Source organism: Dipodomys spectabilis, unplaced genomic scaffold (assembly GCF_019054845.1).
Source record: "Dipodomys spectabilis isolate Male_0828 unplaced genomic scaffold, ASM1905484v1 ptg000018l, whole genome shotgun sequence".
NCBI lineage: Eukaryota > Metazoa > Chordata > Mammalia > Rodentia > Heteromyidae > Dipodomys > Dipodomys spectabilis.
The window spans coordinates 12,878,956-12,901,542 of record NW_024870695.1 but is presented as its reverse complement, the minus strand read 5'-3'; the positions used below and the strand labels follow the sequence as shown (position 1 = coordinate 12,901,542).

Sequence of the window (22,587 nt, the reverse complement as noted above, 5' to 3'; positions counted from 1 at the left end):
TGTGCAGGTTTTTGTGTGAATGTAGTTTTTAGCTGAACTAATACCTAGGAATGTGAATACTGGGTCATATAGCCTGCCAGACTGTCTCCCAAAGTGGTTCACCATTTTTGCATTCCCACTATCACTAAGTGTCCTTGTTCCTCTTCTCCAGCATTTGGTACTAACAGGTTTTATATTTAGGCCATTCTAATATGGGAATAGTGGTACTTCACTGTTGTATTAATTTCCAAATTCCCTAATGACATCTAATACTGAGCATCTTTTAATATGGCTATTTGCCATCTGTGTATCTTTTTTAGTGAAGTGTCTCTTTAGACTTTTTTCCTGTTTTTAAATTGGATTATTTATCCTCTTAGTGTGGTTCTAACACACATGTTTTGTTTTTATTTACATATTTACAAAGATTTTTTTACCATTCTATAGTTTGTCTCTTCATTCCTTTAGCACTGTCTTTCATGGGGCAGTTTTAATTTTTGTTTTCATTTTCATATAATGCTGAGGAAGTGCTCTACCCCTGAGTAACATCCTCAGTTTTTCATTTTAATTAATTTCCTTATATTTTCTTTCACAGATTGTCCTTTTGGTGTCATATCTGAAAATTCATCACCAGATTTATAGAGTTGCAGCGTTTTCTATTTTTTATTTGGGTCTTAGTTTTTTTGGCTAAGCTTTAACTCGTTATGTAGTCCAAGCTGACCTCAAACTCATAGTCATCCTCCCTACCCCATCCCTGAGTGCTGGAATTACAGGTGTGTACTACCACACCTGGCTGGTACTGTGTTTTCAACTGTAAATTCCAAGTGTTCATTGCTGGTTTATAGGGAAAGAATGGACTTTTATGTATCAATCTCGTATCCTATAACCTGACTATAATTACATATTTCAGAAATTTTTTCTCAGTTCTTTGGGATTTTCTACATAAGCAAACATGTCATCTATGAAAATGTACTTCTTAATCTGTATATATTTTCTTTTTTTTTGGGGGGGGGGGTCCGGTCATGGGGCCTGAACTCTGGGCCTGGGCGCTGTCCCTCAGCTCTTCAGCTCAAGGCTAGCGCTCTACCACTTGAGCCACAGCGCCACTTCTGGCTTTTTTCTTTTTGCTTATGTGGTGCTAAGGAATCGAACCCAGGGCCTTGAGCATGCAAGGCAAGCGCTCTACCACTGAGCCACCTTCCCAGCCCCTATATTTTCTTATTGTATTAGCTAGACTGCCTCTCAACCCTTGTACAGTGTTGAAACAGGAAAAATGAAAGAAGACACTTCTACCTAATGTTCCAGATCTTAAAAAGAACACATCCAATATCTTACTATTAAGCATGATGTTACCTGTAGGCTTTTTGTAGGCTTTCTTTGTCAAATTAAGAAATCTCCTTTATTCCTGATTTCTGGGAGTTTCTATCATGAGCAGATAATAGATTTCGTTAAATACTTTCTCCATTTGTTGACTTTCTTTTACCTATCAATGTGATGGATTACATTACATTAATTTTCAAATGTTGGATTAGCCTTGAATATATGGAATAAATCCTTCCTGGTCATTGTATTTAAATATTTTTATACATTGTTGGATCTAATTAACTAATATTCTGTTAAGAATTCTTGCATTTGCTGGTTCATGCCTGTAATTTCATCAGGATATGGAGATCAGGATTGCAGGCCAAGGTTATACCAGTCCAAATATTAGCAACACCCTATCTCAACAAACAACTTGGCCGGGTGCCAGTGGCTCATGCCTATAATCCTAGCTACTAAGGAGGCTGAGATCTGAGGATCACGGTTCAAAGCCAGTAGGAGCACAAAAGTTTGTGAGACTCTTATCTCTAATTAACCACCAGAAAACCAGAAGTGGTGCTGTGGCTCAAGTAGTAGAATGCTAGCCTTGAGCTGAAGAATTCAGGGACAGTGCCCAGGCCCAGAGTTCTCTGTCTCTCTCTCTCTCTCTCTGTCTCTGTCTCTCTGTCTCTCTGTCTCTCTCTCCTCTCTCTGTCTCTCTGTCTCTGTCTTTGTCTCTTTCTCTGTCTCTGTCTCTGTCTCTCTCTGTCTGTCTTACACACACACACACACACACACACAAAAAAAAAAAAAAAAAAAAAAACTTGAGCATGGTGGCATGTATTTGTAATCCCAGCCACATTGGAGACATAGGTTGGAGGATTTTCAGCAGAGGCTAGTCTTGGCCAAAAGGATAAAACCCTACCTAAAAAATAATTTAAAGCAAAAAGGACTGGGGGCTTACGTGATAGACCACTTGCCTTGGAATCAATCCCCAGAGACACAAGGAAAATAATGATAATGTTTACATTCAAGATTATGAAACATATTGGGATGCAGTTTTACTTCCTGTAATGGCTCTTATGATTTTGAATAAAAGTCTCACTATATAAGTGGAAACTGACCTTGAAATCTAGAGATTTTCCTGCCTTTGCTTCCCATGTGCTGGGATTATAGATGTGTATACAATACCCAGCTTCCTTTAATGGTAACATAATGCTAGCCTCATTGGGTAAATTAGAAAATGCTCCCTTGACTTCTTTTTCTAAAAAGTTGCCAGGTGCCAATGGCTCATGCCTATAATCCTAGCTACTCAGAACGCTGAGATCTGAGAATCATAGTGGAGGCCAGCCCAAGCAAGAAGATCCTTCCATGAGGTTCTTATCTCTAATAAACTACTCAGAAAAAGCCGAAAGTAGTGTGTGTCTCAAGTGGTAGAGTGCTGGCCTTGAGCACAAAGAGGCTCAGGGACAGAGTATAGGCCCTGAGTTCAAGCCCCAGGACCATCAAAAAAATAAAAAAGTTGATTGTAGACTGGGAATGTGGCTAGTGGTAGAGTGCTTGCCTAGCATGCAGGAAGCCCTGGGTTCAATTCCTCAGTACCACATAAGCAGAAAAAGCCGGAAGTGGTGCTGTGGCTCAAGTGGTAGAGTGCTAGCCTTGAGCGAAAGAAGCTCAGGGACAGTGCCCAGGCCCTGAGTTCAAGCCTCAGGACTGGCAATTTAAAAAAAAAAAAAAATTGATTGCAGAGAATTAAATGGTTGGTGAAATCCACCATGAAGATAACCTCAACCTAATAAAAAATAATGTGCTGATACTACTTTAAACATAACAAATTCACTGAAGAAAGTCATTTCTGTTGAAAAGATAGCCATTTCTTTTATGGTCATGATACCTACTGAAGTGGATTTTTTTTTTTGGGGGGGGGTCCAGTTATGGGGCCTGAACTCTGGGCCTGGGCGCTGTCCCTCAGCTCTTCAGCTCAAGGCTAGCGCTCTACCATTTGAGCCACAGCGCCACTTCTGTCTTGTTTTTGCGGTGCTGAGGAATCGAACCCAGGGCCTCATGCATGCAAGGTAAGCGCTCTACCACTGAGCCACCTTCCCAGCCCCATGAAGTGGATTTTTTTTAATGCTAGTCCTAGGGCTTGAACAGGGCTTTGGCCTGTTTGTGCTCAAGGCTAGTGCTCTACCACTCTGAGGTATAGCTCCATTTCCAACTTTTTGGTGGTTTATTGGAGATAAGAGTCTCAGGGACTTTACTGCGCTGGCTTTGAGCCACTATCCTCAGAGCTCAGCCTCCTGAGTAACTAGGATTACAGACATGAGCCACTTTGCCAGGCTGAATCATGTTTTTTATTGTCTTTCATAAGCATTTTCTAACTAAAACATTACAGTAATGTTCATAGTTGTTCTAGTATAATGAATACATAATCTTGCTGTGGATAGACTTTTCTCAGGAAACATCTTTTAAGTATTTCTTTCTTTTTCGTAATGCCTTTGCAAAGATTTCTACTTGGGTTGTAGCTGCTGAGCCATGAAAACTTAAAAAACAAACAATTCTTTCTGACTTAAAATTACCTGTACAAGCCGGGCGCTGGTGGCTCACGCCTGTAATCCTGGCTACTCTGGAGACTGAGATCTGAGGATCGCGGTTCAAAGCCAGCCGGGGCAGGAAAGACCGTGAGACTCCTATCTCCAATAAACCACCAGAAAACCGGAAGTGGCGCTGTAGCTCAAGTGGTAGAGCGCTCGCATTGAGCTGAAGAGCTGAGGGTCCACGCCCAGGCCCAGAGTTCAAGCCCCACGACCGACAAAAAAAAAATAAAATAAAATTATCTGTACAAAACATATCTGTTATACAACAAAGTTTATTTTTACAAAACAATGGCAGTACCAGACTTAGTTCTGATGATACATTTAGTATAATTTTCCTAGTCATATTGAAATATTATTGAAGTAAAAGAAAATCTCTAGGGCCAGGCACTGGTGGCTCTTGCCTGTAATTCTAGCTAGTCAGGAGACAGAGATTCGAGGATCATAGTTCAAATCCAGCCTGTGCAACGAAGTTTGTGAGATTTTTTTTTTTTTTTGGGTCCGGTTGTGGGGCCTGAACTCTGGGCCTGGGCGCTGTCCCTCAGCTCTTCAGCACAAGGCTAGCACTCTACCACTTGAGCCACAGCGCCACTTCCGACTCTTTTCTTTTTTGCTTATGTGGTGCTGAGGAATCGAACCCAGTGCTTCAGGCATGCAAGGCAAGCGCTCTACCACTGAGCCACCTTCCCAGCCCCAAGTTTGCAAGATTTTTATCGCCAATTAGCTACCAAAAGTGCTAAAAGTAGAGCTATAGCTCAAGTGGTAGAGCAGTAGCCTTGACTAAAAAAAAGCCCAGGGACAGTGTCCAGGTCCTCTCTCTCTGTCTAGGTACTAGGCATTTTGGTCTTACTTAGGCTTTTTTTAAAAAACTATTACTAGATAGGCTATTACTAGATAGTTACTAAGTTCTTACCAAAACATGTCTATTATATATTATCTGTGTGTAAACCTGCTCAGAATGTCCAGGAGAGAAAATACTCAAATCAACCTTAACCATTATTTTTTTAATTAAGTTGGCTCCACTACTGAATATGGGCTTTTGAACTTCCTATTCATTATATTCATAGGTATTTTTTTTGTTAGCTTCACATTAAAAATAAAAACATTACAGTTCATTTAAAAAAAAACTCTTTATAATTCTCATCTAACTCTATTTCCTACCTTTCCCCCAAGAAGTAATAAGTGCTTAGAAATTGGTGGGTAAGCCAAGCGATGGTGGCTCACACCTGTAATCCTAGCTACCCAGGAGGCTGAGATCTGAGGATCTCAGTTCAAGGCCAGCCCAAGCAGGAAAGTCTGTGAGACTCTTACTTCCAATTAACCACCAGAAAACCAAAAGTGGTACTGTAGCTCAAATGGTAGAGTGCTAGCCTTGAGCTGAAGAGCTGAAGGGCAGCGCCCAGGCCCAGAGTTCAAGCTCCACAACCAACAACAACAAAATGAAGAATCCAATCTAGAGACAAAAAAAAAAAAAATTAAGAGGTTTATTTTATTTTGTTTTATTTTTGCTTTTTAGGTTTTTCTTTTTCCTTTTTTTTTTTTTTTTGGTTTTGTTTTGTTTTGTCACAAGTCTCACTATTTAGCCCAGACTAGAAATTTTTGCAATCTTGCCTCTGTCTTCCAAGTGCCAAGATGTTGATATTTATATCAATATCCATATTGATAATATAGTTGGGATGAGGTGTGGTTCAAGTGAAAGAGCACTTTCCTAGCATATGTGAGGCCCTGAATCAATTCCTAATGCAGAAAAAAAAATTGTGGGAATAAAATAAATTTTCAAAGATAATGTATTTGGTTCTGACAGCTCTCTGAGGTACTATCAGTCCAAGACTCTCACAAACAAACCCACAATGGGAGATTCCCTGAAATGCAAGCTAAATTCTGTAAAAAGCTATGGCACTAAATTCTCAGAATTTTTTTAACTTTCCTTTTGTTAACTGATTCTTTGGATGGTATCAAGGGTCGCTTCCTGCAGCCCCTGAGGTAGAGAAAAGCAGTGAGATCACTACTGATTTGCTTGTATTCTAATGAGGTAGCTCTTTGATATTACGGTATAATAAAAGGAATGTCTCCTTTTATCTGACTTCCTACCTTGGCTAGGCTTTTTGCCTTGGCTTTTGAAACCGTCAATCCATGAGGCTAGCCAAACCAAATCCCTGTGTTGCCTGGATTTGCAAACATCAATCGCCTATCACCTGGCACAAAATTGCTTGAGTGTTCTGATATTTATTTCACTTACCTCTCTGATCTGTACTATTAAGTGATGGCTCACACCTGTAGTCCTAGTTTCTCAGGAGGCTGAGATCTGAAGTTCAAAGCAAGCCCAGGAAGGAAAGTCCATGAGACTGTTATCTCCAGTTAACCACCAAAAAGCTGAAAGTTGAGCTGTGACTCAAGTTCCAGCATTGAGAGAAAAAAAAAAAAGGCTAAGAAACAGCACCCTGGCCCTACGTTCAAGCCCCAAACCAGCACAAAAATAAATAAATATATAAATAGAAATTTCAGCTTATATTTTTAATATAATTTTATTGTTATCGTTAAAGGGTTGTACATAGGTATTGCATAAATTGTAAATCAGATATTGTATACATGCCTTTTTTGGACGTTGTCACACATCAACTTATATTTTTATAATCAGCTTATATTTCTATCATCAGCTTATATTTCTTTAACCTTTAAAATATCAAATAGAACTAAAAGGCTTATGATATAAACTGCAGTCTTAGCCAGGCGCCAGTAGCTCACACCTGTAATCCTATATTCTCAGGAGGCTGAGATCTAAAGATCAAGGTTCAAAGCCAGCCAAGGCAGAAAGATCCTCGTGAGACTGATCTCCAATGAACTACTCAAAAACCAGAAGTGGTGCTGTGGCTCAAAGTGGCTGAGCACTACTAGCCTTGAGCAAAAGAGCTCAGAGGTAGAACCCAGGCCCTGAGCTCAAGCTCCACAACGGACAAACCAACCAAACAATAACAACAACAACAAAAAAAAAAAACAGCAGTCTTAGGCTAGAAGTGTGACTCAATGGTAGAGTTGCCTGCCTTGCAAGCTCAAGACCCAGAATTGAAATCCCAGTGCCTCCAAAAAAAGGAACAGCACAGTTCTCTCAATCCTCAGGCCTACATCACCCAGCTTTTATTTCCTTAATGCTTTCTGGCTTCCAGACATGTTAAGCTCTCTTGCTTGCTGCCTTCCTGTAGGTTTATACCTTTCCTATTGCTGTCATTTAATGTTTCAAGAGAGAGGGACATGATTGTGGCCCAGTAATAGAGTACTTGCTTAGCATGTGTGAGGCCCTAGGTTTGATCCAAAAAAAAAGAGAAAGAGAAGAGAGAGAAAAGAAATTAATATAGTCAACCTGTCACTTTTAATTAGAAACCATACATAAAACCCTGATCTTGGACAGAGAAGGGGCTGACAGAAGGATAGTCATCTACATATTGTATTATAACAATAAATTAATAAAAATATACACAGCTGTACAATTTAAAAATTCAATTTATGAATTGCTTTGCTACACTCTGTAACCACCATTAAATGATAATTGACTTTTCAAAAAAAAAAAAAAATGAGGCTGGGTACCAGTGGCTCACACATGTAATCCTAGCTACTCAGGAGGCTGAGACCTGAGGACTGCTGCGGTTCAAAGCCAGCCTGAGCAGACCTTTATCTTCAACTAACCACCAAAAAGAAAACCATAAGTGGATGTGGCTCAAGTGGCAGAACACCAGCCTTGAGTGGAAAAACTAAAGGGAAACAGAGCCTGGCCCTAAATTCAAGCCTATTGGCACCAGACTAAAATAAAATAAAATTTAAAAAATAAAAGTTGTGAGGAAGTTAAAGCATCTCAGTTTTTACTATGCCTAAGAATCACCTGGGAGCCTTTACAAACCCTGAAGTACACGTCACACTTCAGGCCAATCAACATTCAGCCTATGAGAACCCCTATGTTTAGAAGAGGGGTTGGGGGTGGAATTTAGCTTAGTGGAAGAGCTTAAGGCCCCCAGATTGGCCCTTAGCTCTTCAAAAACAAAAACAAGGCAACTGAACTAGAAGAGACAGTAACAACCTCTATACTAGAAGCAAAATCCTTTTTGGCACTACCCTCCCCCTGTACTATCTATGCCACTCAGCTGACCCCGTAGAGTGGCAGTCTTGGGACAAGTGGGTCCAGGTGAAATACACTCAGTTACCACCATCCTCCTAACCTAAATAGGAGCCATCACCATCTACCAGCTCTGCAGAGAGGAAATAGGATTCAGGAAGTCTTCAGGTCATCTCTAGTCCCTGTAACCATTTTCTTTCTAGTGATGGAATTTTCACTCCTGGACTCTTAAGCCCTCACTGCCCACACCAGGTAGCTGTACTCTCATCATTGTATGTAAATAACAAAGCATTATATTTGCAGACTCCGTCCCAATTCTCAGGGGGTAGACAGCCATAGAATTATGTCTAGAAGATTCAAGCTGTAGCAGCCAAAGCCCAAAGGGGTTGCAACCTTATTTTTTAAAATAATTTTTTATTGAGAATGTGATTACATAAATTTCACAAATTTCACAGTATTGTAGGGCAGTGATACTTAAAGTCACAAACACATTTTAACCTTCAGAAGGCAAATTGTCATTATCTTGGTCTATAAAGTTTGTGAATTCCATTAGCTTTTTGTTGTTGTTGTTTTTGTGGGTCATGGGGCCTGAACTCAGGGCCTGGGCTCTGTCCCTCAGCTCTTCAGCTCAAGGCTAGCTCAAGGCTCTACCACTTGAGCCACAGCACCACTTCCAGCTTTCTCTGTTTATGTGGTGCTGAGGAATTGAACCTAGGCAAGCACTCCACCACTGAGCCACCTTCCCAGCCCAATTCTATTAGCTTTGACAATACAACTATTTCTTCTGTGCAACCTTATATTTTAAAGTCAGAAAAACCAGAACTTAGGAGGCAGTGAAGCCACCAGAGCGGGACTAGCCCTGAGAGACTGTTCCAGTCCAGTTCCCTCTTCACAGCCAGTGCCAGTGCTGGCCTGTGTGGATGGGCCACTGTAACCCAACTATGCTTCCTAGGCCAACAAGCCATCCCTAAGGGGGTCACAGTAAATCAAAGTCTTCTTTTGAAGAGCCTGAAACCCAAGGCCAGCATTCTATCCTGGCTGTTTCCTGTTCAGGATGTTAGGATCCCACCTCACAAGGGATACCTATGCCTACCACAGTGTTTGTGAGGCACACAGCCCCCATCATAGTGTGCTTTACTCCTATGGCCAGGGGATGGGAGTGCACAGTGGAAAAGGGCTCACTAGCATGTATGGCATGTGCACACACATCATAGATGGTGTGACACTTTACATATAATATCATTTACTCCTTAGCACAAGCCTATGATATAGGCATTCCTATTTTACATAGGAAGAAATGGAGACTCAACAACAGGTTGAGTACTCAGAGTCACACAGCTGGTAAGCACAGAGCTATCATTAAAACCCTAGTCTATATAAGTCCAAAGCATGAGCTCATGCTTTGGACTTTCACACACTGTGATGGGTATCAAGCAAGCCTTGGTAACCCCTTCTCTGAAGAGAAGACCCAGGATGCATTGGCCCCTGGATCCCATCTGGCTGTGTTACCTGCCCCTGAGCTCATGAGGCATCTCTGATTCCATAAGGAAATACATTTTTAGCCAAGTGCTGGTAGCTCATGCCTGTAATCCTAGCTACTCAGGAAGCTGAGATCTGAGGATCAAGGTTCAAAGCCAACCTAGGCAAGAAAATCTGTGATACTCTTAACTTCCAATGAAGCAGCAAAAAACTGGAAGTAGAGTTCAAAGGTGAGAGTGTCAGCTCAATTGGCAGAATGTGGCTCAAACGATAGAATATCAGCCTTGAGCAACATACTAAGGGACATCACCCAGGCCCTGAGTTCAAATACTGGTGTACACGTGTACACACACACACACACACACACACACACACGTACACACACACAGAGTGGAGCTTCTACTCTGCCTCCAGCAATTCCAGCCAACACCAACAGGGCTATCGCTGGAGCTGTTTTTGTCCCCTCAATTGGACACATCATGCTCTCCAGATGTCAGAACCTCTGGGGCATTCAATAGGCACCCCCTAGAGGATGAGGAAATATTCTTCCAAGGGAGGAGTTCAAACTGCCTTGTACTTCATTGCAGCTCTTTTGCTGAGTACCTACTATGCACTGGGAGTCACTACAGAGAGGTGAGTAAAGCCAGTCCCTGTCACCAGTTGTCCCCAGCCCAGTGGAGAAGGACATGGAACCCACAGGCTTGCTCCAAGGCAAAGCAAAATAAGCACAGGCTTGAGGGCTTGGGCTACTCAAGCCAACAAGTAGCATAAGAGTAAGGCAGGGTAGTGGATCACATCTTCCCTCCCCGCCTCCCCAAGGGCAGTAGGGACAGGAAGGAACCTGGATAGAGAGGAAGAAACAGAGTAAGTACAGGAGTGGACTGAGGTGTCAGGAACAATGTGAGAGGCTACACCGCGGAGATGCCCCAGGGGATGCCTCTAGTGACCAAGATGGGCATCTCCTCCCCTCCCCCATGTTGCCTGACTCCAGCCTCACTTTTCATTAAGAGAGGTCAGATATTCCTGGGTTGTCATCTCCTGCTGCATCTTAATGTTGCACTTGTGGGACATGTGGAAGCTGCTTCCCATTTTTATTTTGGGTAATTGTGCTGTGTCGCCTTTAATTCTGAGTTGTCCTGTTGCAATTTTTCACCTAGAAAGAGAAAAGGTCATACTGGAGCTGACTCAGTGCACTTTCTCTAGAACACCCTTCCTTTCAAGGCTCCCTTCCCAGCCCTCCCTCTGAGCCATCCAGCAAAGGCTGCCTGCCCAGGCGTCAGCATCCTGGCTCACAGTCACAATTGGAACTAATGTCTACAGAATACTGCTTCTGAGTCAGGCATTGAGATAAATGATTAATGTCATTTATTTTGTGGGGGGGGTGAGGGGTATCCGGTCGCGGGGCCTGAACTCTGGGCCTGGGCGCTGTCCCTCAGCTCTTCACCTCAAGGCTAGTGCTCTACTACTTGAGCCACAGCACCACTTCCGACTTTTTTCTTTTTGCTTATGTGGTGCTGAGGAATCGAACCCAAGGCTCCATGCATGCAAGGCAAGAGCTCTACCACTGAGCCACCTTCCCAGCCCATGTCATTTATGTTACAAGTCTTCTAGAGTTGACAAGATGAGGACACTGAAAGTTAAAGCAACTTGTCCAGAGTTCAGCTGCTAGTAAGTAGCAGAGTGGGGGAGGAGGCTGCAATGCTTGGTAAGAAATGTACGCATTATCCTGCCCATGTAATTGTAACCCCTCTGTACAGTATGTTCACAAATAAAATAAAATTAAATTAAAAAAAAAAAAGTAGCAGAGTGGGCTTCAAAACCAGGTAGCTCTGGCTCTGAAGTCTGCAAACCTACTTAGCTGTTAAGCCAACCATCCACCTCCTCGTTTAACTGTGGTTGACTGGGGTTTGAACTCAGGGCCTTGCACATGCCATATCTCCAGCTCTTTTTGTGTACCAGTTATTTTGAGTAGGGTCTCCTTTTTAACCAGGCCTGCACTTGAACTCGGGGCCTAGCCACTATTCCTTAGCTTTTCTACTCAAGACTGGAATTCTACTATTTAAGCAACAGCTCTACTTTTGGCTTTTTTGTGGTTCATTAGAGATAAAAGAGTCTCACAGACTTTACTGCCTGAGCTTTGAAACTTTATCCTCAGATCTCAGCCTCCTGAGTTGCTAGGATTACAGACGTGAGCCATTGGCACCTGGCATTTTTGTTGTTATTTTTTGGTCTGTCTTAGAGCTTGAACTCGGAGCCTGGGTCCTATCCCTGAGCTTTTCCAGCTCACAGCTGGTACTCTACCAATTGAGACATACCTCCACTTCCAGTAACTTGCTGGTTAATTGGAGCTAAGCAACTCTTAGGTTTGTCTTCCTTGGGATGGCTTTGAACCCCAATTCCCAGATCTTAGCTAAGAGATTATAGGTATAAGTAGTTAGGATTCTAAGCCCAAGCCACTGGTGCCCAGCAGACAGTATTTTTATGCTTCCTCCATAACTGGGACAAGTGCTTACCACTACTCCATTGAGATAGTGTCTCTCTGATTTTCCTGCTTGGGCTGGAGTAGAACCTCGATTCTCCTGATCTCAGCCTCCCAAGTAGCTAGGATTATAAGCATGAACCATCAGTACCTGGCTTCCATTCCTCCATTTAAATGACAAGCATATAAATACATGAGGGCTAGCTAATCTAAGAGAAATTAAGGGAAAAGATGAAAAAGGAAGACTATGTAGGAATAAATAAATAAATGTAGGAATATGGAAGATGGAAAAGGAAGACTATGTAGGAATAAATAAATAAATCTGCACTTCTTCCTCGCCTATTCTGACATAGCTCTTCTGTACATTTCTTAAATGGAGGTACGTAGACATGTGTACAGACTGGTTGACTTGGATGATAAGGAGTGGGGAATGAAATAGAGCAGAAGTAGCAAGGCCTCCTGGCTGGCCATCTTTCATTTATCTTATATTCACCTGTGAACCCATTATCTACAGTATCAGAAGGCCCTTGACCCTCTTCTCCCTCCAATATGTCCCATACAGTGTGGCCTGTCCTGCAGTATTGCCACCCTCAGACTGTCCTTTTTCCCTTCACCAAATCTGTCACCATCAATCACATCCTCTTGAGCCAGAGCTCTGAGACTTCCTCAGATATGCTGCTGTACATTGTGCCTGGACCAACCAGGAAAAAAAAAAAAAAAAAGCTAGTTTGCAGAAGAAGGGTATTGGCACAGGTTTTTTTTAATGTACTTTTAGCAGTCTTGGGTCAAAGAAAGTTTCCAGGACACTCAGAATCTGAAATGGTTCACCTTCCTTGTTTACAGCCAAGTGAGGCAGCCATGACATGGTAAGGAAGAGTGAACCTACAGATCCCAGACTCTCCTCCTTCCCCTATGGAGCCCAGCAGGACCAAAGATGAAGGAAAGATTGCCCCACACAGGAAACATGAGATCCGCTTTCTCCATCTCCCAGAGCAGAGTTGTTTCCTTGTTCTGGGGGGATGCGGGCTGGAAAGACAGGCTTACTATCCCCCAGACAGATTCTCACTCATGTTGAACACAAGAACCAGGAAGGAATGTGAACTTGGCTGCCAGACTTCACACTGTCTGCCCTACCTGGCCTTCCTCCTTTGCTATATTCTACCCATTTCCCAAAGAGCCTGTGCTGTCAGACTCAGAAGGGAACAAAAGCTTCCTAAGCTCCAGTTCCCCATCCTACCACTTGCTACCTTATTCCAAGGCCCTTATTCCAGTCCACGCACCTACCTTACCCACTGCTCTTTTCTCTTTCCTACCCCCACCACAGTGGCCAACTCTCAACTCTCTCCTAGCCTAAGAACTGTAGGTGTCTGAAAAGACAGTACCCAGGACCAAAGACCCATCAAAAAGGCCACTTACCTCCTCTATCCTCAGCTGCTCAGAAATGGATGTTATTGGAGTCAGATCTCCATAGTTCCTGGCCTCTGGGTCTGAGGAAGCTATGGTCTGAATGTTCTCCAGGGAGAGTGTTTGTAAAGGCTAGGTAGGACGTTCTACCTTTCAGGCTAGATATGCTACCTTATGGCTGGGTAGAGACAGGTATATTCATTCTTTATGGGCTCAAAGAATAGAATGAGAGATCTAATATATAGCCTACATGAGTCTGGGCCCGAGTATTGCACAGACACATGGGCCATGTAATTTATTGAGCTGGAATAATGAACTATAAGTGGGATCAACCAAGCAATGACCACGGCTGTGCCAGGTATGAGTGACTTAAGAACCAGGTCCCCAAATGTCATACTAGGGGACACAGCAGTTAAGACCCAAAACCACTGCAGCTAACATCTGTAGGCAACAGGCTGGACCAGAAAGAGGACTCAGCCTCCCTGTGTACCACATACTGCCTGGTACCCTCTCTCAGGGAGATGCAGACCCTTTTTATCTGGATAGCACCTAAACTCTTTATCCTCCTCTGGTAAACAGAGCATCTGTTCCTACCCTTCAGACATAACCAGCCCAGCTTGTCTTCTGTCTCTACATCCTTCTCTTCTGGAAGAATATTGCTATGGTGATTGTGATGGTAATAATGACAGCTACTACATACTGTGTTGACTATGTGGCAAACACTGTGCTGATGCTCCCAATAACATCAGTGAAAGGAGTATGAAGAACTGACACTGAGGAGTAACTTGATATGGTCACATTTCCAGTAAGTGGCAGAGCTGGGATTTGAACAAAGGTTACTGTTGATGTGTTCTGTACCTTACCCTGACTACTCTTGAAGGCACTCCCACAGAAGCCAGTGACGCATCCCACTTTCAGGACTGAGCTATGGTTCTCTCCTCCCAAAGCTATGTAGGCCCCCACATGGGAGGGGAGCAGTGGCTGGACTTAGGCAAAGTTCCCACACTCAGCTTGACAGCCCTCTCCCCCCACCATACATGCTCTAAGGATGCTGTGAAGCTGGACAAGGCTAGAGTGATCAGGCTGCTGGGAGAAGCTCTTCCTGCCAGCCTGGACTTTGTACCTGTCCTAAGAACCTCAGATAAAACTACAGAACACTTGAGAGGCAATGTCCTCAGAAGATAAGGATTCCTTCACTATAGGTCTCCTCTCTCTCCTAGCACTGTAAGCATCAAAAAGTTCTGGGGTATCTCTTGGCCTCCCACTCATGTTCATGGCAGCTCTTCCTGCCAACCTGAGACCTTCATACCTGTCCTAGGAGTGGCAGACCATACTGCACAGAATACCCTAAAAGGCCAGTGTCCACTAGAGATAAAGACTTCATCATTATGGGGCTTCTCCATTTGTGAGCCTCACGAAGTCCTGGAGACCATCTCTTCCTCCCACTCATGCTCCTGGTTGGGGAAACTCCTTCCCTGGCCATCAATTCCCACCTCCCTACCCCCACCCATCAAGCCAAAAGCCCAAGACGTACTCAGGAGCAGCCAGGCAAACACAGAATTCTGCTGACTTGCTAAGGTCTTGGCCAGCTCCCTCCAGCCCCATTGGGCTACTGCTAGGTCACTTAAGACCAGCAGTCCTAGAGTCCCCACACCACGCTCTCCCTCAGGGCCCTTCAGGAAGCAGAGGCCAGACACAGGGGGAAACAGGAACACATGGTCCTTTATTTGCATTTCTTAGAATACTGTACAAAGGGAGTAAAAATCCTATTCACACTTTGCTTAGAAAGATTGTTGAGGTGAAAGTTCCCTATGATACATGGGGTGGGAGTGGAAGGCCTGTAGGCAGAAAGTAGGGCAAGCAAAACTCTCTCCTTCCTCAGCCCACAGAAGAGGGCTCAGGCCACACCCTTTCAAAGAAACACCTCCCCAGTAGGACTGGGGAAGCAGGGGCACCCCTCTAGCCTCTTCTCAGGCTGAAGAAGACTTCTGTCTGCAGCCACTCCCTGTCCCTTCCATTGCCCTGCTTGGCAGGGGTACTGTAGGACCTTGCAGCCATCAACCTCATGTGGGGGTGGCCTCACAGCCCCCCACGTGTGTGCCACACGAGGGGCCCTGCCCCAGCACTGGTCTACAGGAGGTCTCAATGTTGGGGTGGAAGAGCCCCAGCAATGGCCGTTTCTATCACAGCTTCCTCACACCAACCCCCTCACATTGCTGCAGAGGGTGGTGTCAAACCAGACCTGTGTTTATACTGCCTCCTCCACCCATGTTCTCCCCCATGCCAACCCAGGAGCTTCAAGCACAAAGCAGCCTCCCTTCCCTATCCCCATCACCATTCTGTGGGTGTACTAACTAGCCCTCCAAGCCAGCTCCCTTCTCTGCCCACATCAGAAAGGAAGTTGCATTCTTGCTTCTGCCTGTCCCCCCCCCTCACCCGCCCCTCCCCCCACCACCAGCACTGCCACCTCTTTATACCCGCCTGCATGGGCTGCTGCTGTTGTAGCTCTCATCTAAGCCTCAACTCACTGTCTCCAACCTCCACCAGGACCAGCATGGCAGAGCCTATACCCCCCACCCCACCTTTTCTCTCCTCACCCTCCCCACTCTCAACCCATACCCAGGGTGGGGTGCAAGGGAGTCACCAAAACTGAGCCTTGGATCAGACAACTCTCTACCCAGAGGGGTGAGGTGTCATCACACACTTGCTTTGTTATGTACAAAACAGAGTGTTCCCCCTCACAGACCAAAGAACTGAAGGGGAACAATCTAGAAGCTGTACCGTCCCTCTGCTCCCATACAGGGGTTAAAGTGCTTTGCCACCTGAGGGTAAACAAGTGAACAAGGGTCTCTCTCTGGCCTGTCCCAACCACACAGGTCCACATTACCTGGGAGCCCAGCCCCTTCCAAGACCACCCCATGGAGTCTCTACTCAAAAGGCAAAAAGGAAAAGATCAAAAAAATCTGAATGGGTTGGAGCCCAGGGGCCCACCCCCAACCACACTACAAGCTACTCCAAGTTGGCTACTGGGGATACAGAGAGCCAGGCCCAGGGCATGACCCCATCTCCGGTCGTGTCCAGAGGCTCCTGTCTTCAGCATCACAGCAAAGGCTTTCCACCCTTTCCCTGCCGTCACAGGCTAGGGAAGGGGCTGCACCCTCAGTACTTATTGATTCCAAAAATCCGGACTCCGTGGAGCTGGGGCAGCTTGGGGATGAGCACGCTCATCAAGGACACTGTGTTGAGGATGAAATGAATGTGGTCGTACTTGGTGTAGAAGCTGGTGAGGAAGTACCTGGGAGGAGAAGACAGGGCAAGATCAAACACTGGAGAGCCCCTTCCTCTCTCCCCAAATCCTGAGAGCTGAGAAGGGATGGCAGGGGGACCCAGATCAGAAGTAGGGTGGCAAGATGTCCCTGACTGACAAGGCCCCTCCTGACCCAGCCCACCTCACTTCAGGCCTGTGGGCCCATCTCATTCAAGAGGAAAGCACCAGTGGAAGGAAGACAGGACCAGGGAGGCCCAAGGACTGGGGCTAGTGTTAAGACCCAGGGATCCATCACTTCCTTGCCTCTGTTCATCTCTAAACCAAGGCCAGAGCCTGGGGCAAGGGTTGGGGGGAAGGAGGAGAGAACTAGCTGGGCCCAGACTTCCCAGAGTTGCTTGGCCTGCTGTCTCCCTCCAGCAAAAGTACTCACAGCACAATGGGTGTGATGGTCAAGAACTTTCGAGAGGCAGTGAACTGGACCCCATAGTCCATCTGCTCCCAGTGGGTTAACAATCTTGCTTTACCCTGGTCCGGAGTCTCAAAGGGTGTGCCTTTCACTGTGTGCAGGAAGATGTACATGCCCTGGGAAGAGGGGCTCTGGTCAGAGGACACAACAGGCAAAAGTCCCCAGCTCAGTTCTTCCCTATCAGGCAGAGGGGGATGTTGGCAGATGAGCATGATGGAGCAGCAGGGAGCCTGGGACAAGAACAAGGAGACCCAGGGGAAGAGGCAGGCCTGGCATGAGGTCACATGGGGAGGAGTTGGTGGCAGTATTTCCAATAGAGACACTCCAGCCCAACTGGAGTTTCCAGCCAGCCTCCTGCCAGTCTCAAGGGACAAGGATTAGACCCCTGCCTGCCCACCAACAGAGGACTAGGCAGCAAGTGGAAAGAATGCACCAAAGGGTACAAGTGGAATATAGTGTGGGAGTCTAACTTAGGAAAGGAGACTTTCAGCAACAGGCTGGGCACCAGGCTTCCTAGGTCCCCAGAACACAGGAGCAAGGGTTCAGTTCTCTGTTGGGAACTCAAGTCCTCCCAGATCTACAGCCACCCCAGCCTGGAGACACAGACAAATCTGCACATTGGATTCTTCCTGGAGCTATGCACAGGGCTGGAGCTCAGGAGGGGGATAGGGCAGAGAGACAGGAGCCGGGCTCTGGTGACAGATGTTCTCAGGACATCGCCCTGCTATCTAGCCCACATCTGGCAGACCTCCCCTATCCCTCAGCCCTGGCTGCAGGCAGCATCTCACCATGTTGTGGATGAGGTTGGTGAGGGTCCAGACGACAGGGACACTCACGAAGGGGATGCTGAGCAGTACGACGTGGAGGAGCCCGATGGCCAGGACGTAGGAGAGCCAGATGCCGCGGCTGTTCATCACTCGTGTGTTGGGGTTCACCTCGCTGTGCGCTGTACCCACATTCATCCTGCCACCCCTCTCTGGTGCTTGCTCTGCAAACAAGCAGCACAGGTGAGACAGGTCACACTACTTTTCCCGCTCCTCACACCCTCTAGTGCCCTAGAACTCCATACAGTCCATTGCATTGATTCTCAAACATGGAAGCTAAAGTCCACAAGATTTTCCACAGCTGAGCTGTGTTAACACCGGGCTGGCCCATGTGTCAACCCATCAGAACACTGCACCCACAGTACAGTTCATCAAGGAATTTAGCCCCAGAGCAGAGCAATCAATGCACATTCCCCAATCTCACCCTCGATATCATTTCTATAGGGACCTCTTCCTGCTAGGAAGGGGAGAAGAGGCTTGCTCCCCTAAGATTCTCACTGAGCACAAACCCTGCTGTCTCTATCTCATTGAGGACCTGATAGAAGACATCTACCCCAAGCCCCTCCTATAAGGAGTAAAAGGAGACGAGGCCTGTGGGTACAGGCAGCAGTAGGTGAAATACTTTGAGGTCCCTATGTCCACTCACCTCCAGTTCTTCAAGCCTGGATCTCCCCAAACCTCAGCCAGGAAGACTGACAAGGCAGAAAAGGAAGGAAAAAATAGCAGACCAAGGACAACCTTTGCTCAGACTAGAAGGTTCCTTTTTGACATGGCTAAACTCAACTAGATGTTTGTTTTATCCATTTGGCAGCCACTCAGACTAACCCTTGGGATGTTATCCATTCTGCTGCCAAATTACCAGAGCCCTTTACCCTACCAAAGACAAGAGAAGAAGTCAGGAGACAGTGACTCACGCCTATAATCCTAGCTACTAGGAGGCTGAGATCTCAGGATCTCATATTTGAAGCTAGCCTGGGCAGGAAAGTCTATGAGACACTTACCTCCAATTAACTACCAGAAAATGAGAAGTACTGTGGCTCAAAGTGGCAGAATGCTAGCCTTGAGTTAAAAAGCTCAGGGTCAATGCCCCAAGCCCTGATTCCAAGCCCCACAACAGACAAAAAAAAAAAGAGTGGGAGGGACCAACAGAGCAGATGGCCAAAAGCTACAGCTTCCAGGAAGGGTGTGAGACACATCAACCCCTCACAAGGATACAAAAATCATACCTGTGGCCTCTCTCCTACCACCTCCTTTCCTGTCCCACCACACATCTCAGCACCTATTTATAAGTGTGAGTTATAGCACCATAACTTCTCCTGCCCAGTTCCAATGGTAGAAAGCCTGCAGGAGGAACCAAAGGAGCTGTTCTAAATGCCCAGGAAACAATGGAGGCGACAATTCAGAGTGGGCAGAGACAGTAAGGAGGGAAGGATCTGCCCGTCTTGACTGTTCTCAAATTCCCTGGGGGTCCAGTGGCCAATAGAGATTAGATGAGAACAGATTGCACTGTGTAGTGGCTTACCTCTGTCCTGATTGCTAAAGGCCCTAAAGATTGTCACCATGAAAAAAGCCCTTTCACCACTGAGAAAGGAGTCTCAGATGAAGATATTCTGGAAGTGCCAAGAATGCCTCTCCTTTACTACCACGGTGGCCAACCCCCTCAGAAGCTGCTAGTCTTGAACTAGGATTCCAGCCAAGCCTCCATAAGCATGAGAATTCTCATGGGTCAGTCCCTTATTTATAGGATAATGAGAATGCATTTCCTCTTCTCAGACAGCTCGAAGCCTAGAGATCCCCAGGAAATATGAGCCACAACAGGCAAACAGATAGGAGCTGGCCTGGAGTGCACCCTGGTGGAAGTAAGGCTCCTGGGGCCCATCACCTAGCCCATTAAGTTGGATAATTGGTCCTAACAGAAACTCAAGGAACTAGAAGTGTCAGATGTTTACCTTCCCAGGGCCTTGGGGTTTCAGTTACCCTGACACAGCCCCTGGGACACTTACTACGTAAAAACTAGGGGCAGAGCTGGGGGTTGTATCTGGCTGAGAAGTGAGTTCTGAAAAAACACTAAGGAAAGGCAAAGAGCACCCTAAATCTCACCAGAAACTGCTGCCCTGAGAGTATAGGTGCAGACCTATATCCTCCCTAACACTTTGTCCAAGACAGCCAAAAGCCTGGCTGAATCTCAGACCTCAAGACCTCACACCCCTTTTTGACTGTGACACGCAAAATAAATAAATGAATAAATAAATAAATATTAAAAGTCCAGGGTAGAGAGGAAGATGGTAGCTCATGACTGTAATCTTAGCTACTCAGGAAGCTTAAAATCTGAAGGGCTGAGGTTCAAGGCTGGCTCAGGCTCCATCTCCAAATTAGCAAAACACTGGGCTGAAGGCAAGGCTCAAGTGGTAATGCCAGCTGAGCAAACAAGCTGAGCAAGCTTGAGGCCCTGAGTTCACACCCTGGTACCTAATTTGAAGAAGAAAAATAAAAGTAAAAGGGAGCTACAAAGGCCATAGCTCACTCTGGGAAATTCTCCTTGATGCCTAAACACTTCCCTGAAAATATCCCAGGAGACCCTCCCTTTAAACGATCTAAAAACAGGAAAGGACTGGGAGAAGCACTCTTGAGACATCCAAGGGACTATGTGTACAAGCCACTTCCATTAGTAATCCATTGACCCTTCCACCAGAATTGGAGACATAGGCAGAATAGGCTGGCAGAGGTAGATGGGTCCCCAGGCAGCTTGAGACTGAAAAGTTTTGCTGTCACGGCGGGCAGGTGGCTGCTCGTACCAGGACCCGATGTGGTTTCATAACCTGCCTACAACCAGAGCCTGCAGCAACTCCGTTAACCACTTTTTTGCTGGCAGCTCTTACCCCAGCCCTCCTCTTGGAATCCACACTCAAATTTCTAGTCCATCAAACACTCAGGCCAAGGCCAAAGTACACCTCGGGGTAGCCACCAGGTGAGTAGGTCCCATTTCCTCCCCCCAAGTTAAGGACAGTCCTTTAACGCAGTAAATCTCCAGCCTCTGGGTGATGAGCACAACCATACGGGTTAATCCTGCTCCGCACCCCCCTCCAGTAGGGACCCCACACATACACACACGGGCGAGTTAGTGGCCCGCAGGGTTTCTTATGCTCCAACTCCACCCCGCCTCTGCCTCACCAACCGCTCAGTCTGCGGGACCACAAATTGCTCACCCGCCTCCCGGACCCAGAGGGGGTAGGAAGGGAAAGAAAGCCAACTCTCACTAGCTCGCCCGCTGGGAAGAAAGAGGGGGCGGAGTCTTCACTATTGTTGGGGTTAGAGTGAGACCTCCGGCCGGGGAAGGGGGTGTGAGGCTCCCGTTCAGCTCCCCGAGCACTCTGGAGCCTGGCTAGGTCCGGGGCCCAACCCTCAGATCCACGCGTTCACCCTGCCCCGGAGGCAACCAAACCTTTATTCCACTCCCCACACCCCAAAGTCCGGCCGCTGCCCGCCCCTCTCCCAGCCGACGCTCGCCGCACGCGCGGCGTCCCGCCCCCCGGCCTCCGGCGACCACTCTCCTCCACCCGCACCTCTCCGGGCCGATGCACCCCTCCACCGCCAATCACCCCGCCCAGGCTCCTCCAGCCCCGGCGCGCCTCCCCACAAGCCCCCCATCTCCTCTCCCACCCCTCCTCAAACCCTGGGGCTTCCCAATCCCGCCACTCCAGGGCTGCCGGTCCCGACTCACAGGGTCCGAAGGTCGAAGGTCCAAGAGGGATACCAGGGAACAGAAGCTGCGGCTTCTCCAGCCGCGGTAACAACCAGCGGCGGCAGCCACCCCGCTGGCAGCTCCGGCCGAATCAGCGCCCGGCGCCTGTGCCCGCCCCTGTGACGTCACCGCCACGCGCCGGCGGCGCGGCTCCTCCTGGGAGTTGTAGTTTCTCCGCTGCCTCTGTAGTTACCACCTCCCCCACCCGGCGCCCTCCAGCAAAAGTTGTAGGTTTCTCTCCCTGCTCGCCCTCGAGCTACAGAGCTGTCCTCGCTGTGGCCTCACCGCCGAGCATTTCCCCGTCACCTGATAGTGAGATCAGATGGTATCACTTAGTGCATAACAATTCCAGCTTTTGCCTGTCCGCTTTGCAGGTGTGGTTTTTCCCTTGCCAAGATTTTGCAAGTGAGGAAATTCAAGATTTTTAAGTAACTTAAAGTAGGTCCTTGTTGGTATACCCTGACACCCCCACCCCCATCCTCACCCCCGTGCAACGCCTCACTGCTTGAGCCTTGGCCCCAGAGTGGTTCCTCCAGAAACCGACCGCTCCAGCCCTTTACTCTGCTGGAACCTCCTGGGATCAGATTTCCTGGACGCTGGCAGGGGTGAAGGTCTGGAGGCAGTGAAGAGAGCCTGTACGCAGCACTGGTCCAGAACCTGGTCACACCTACTCCCAGCTTCTTCCTGATCAGATTAAGGCAGAATAAGGCTACATGTCATGGAAAGATTTCTTGATGAACAGTTAAGAGCTTGAGCTGCTGTCTCTGGTCAGTGTATGTGGTTTTATAAAGGTGGACGATGCTGTGTCACCAGATTTCACATCTGGGTGCTCCAAAGGCAAGGGCACAGATTTTACTGCCAGGCAGGCATAACGTTGACACTCCTTGATTGGTAGTGTGACCCTGGGCACACTACTCTTCATCTCCAGTTCCACACTTAAGACATCCTACC

General features: G+C 46.8%; 1 protein-coding gene across 2 annotated transcripts; it reads right to left on the bottom strand.

The window, feature by feature from the left end:
- Positions 1 to 15,040: 15,040 nt before the first annotated feature.
- On the bottom strand, positions 15,041 to 21,733 carry Ormdl3 (ORMDL sphingolipid biosynthesis regulator 3). Of its 2 annotated transcripts, none has more exons than XM_042673963.1 (4): positions 21,616 to 21,733; positions 17,859 to 18,058; positions 17,035 to 17,186; positions 15,041 to 16,631 (listed from the first exon to the last, which is right to left on the bottom strand). In XM_042673963.1, the coding sequence occupies exons 2-4, from the start codon at positions 18,030 to 18,032 to the stop codon at positions 16,496 to 16,498; spliced, it is 462 nt and encodes a 153-aa protein (XP_042529897.1). In that variant the 5' UTR covers positions 18,033 to 18,058; positions 21,616 to 21,733; the 3' UTR covers positions 15,041 to 16,495. The 2 variants fall into 2 exon arrangements, with proteins under 2 accessions (XP_042529897.1, XP_042529898.1); XM_042673964.1 differs by lacking the exon at positions 21,616 to 21,733 and adding an exon at positions 18,541 to 18,819.
- Between the last annotated feature and the right edge of the window lie 854 nt (positions 21,734 to 22,587).

Bases quoted from the DNA above. Each gene is read 5' to 3' on its own strand.
- Ormdl3 (XM_042673963.1), bottom strand. From the start codon at position 18,032: ATGAATGTGGGTACAGCGCACAGCGAGGTGAACCCCAACACACGAGTG. The intron at 17,187-17,858 runs GTGAGATGCTGC...CCCTCTTCCCAG, and splicing joins CCAACCTCATCCACAACATG to GGCATGTACATCTTCCTGCA. The intron at 16,632-17,034 runs GTGAGTACTTTT...TTCTCCTCCCAG, and splicing joins ACCATCACACCCATTGTGCT to GTACTTCCTCACCAGCTTCT.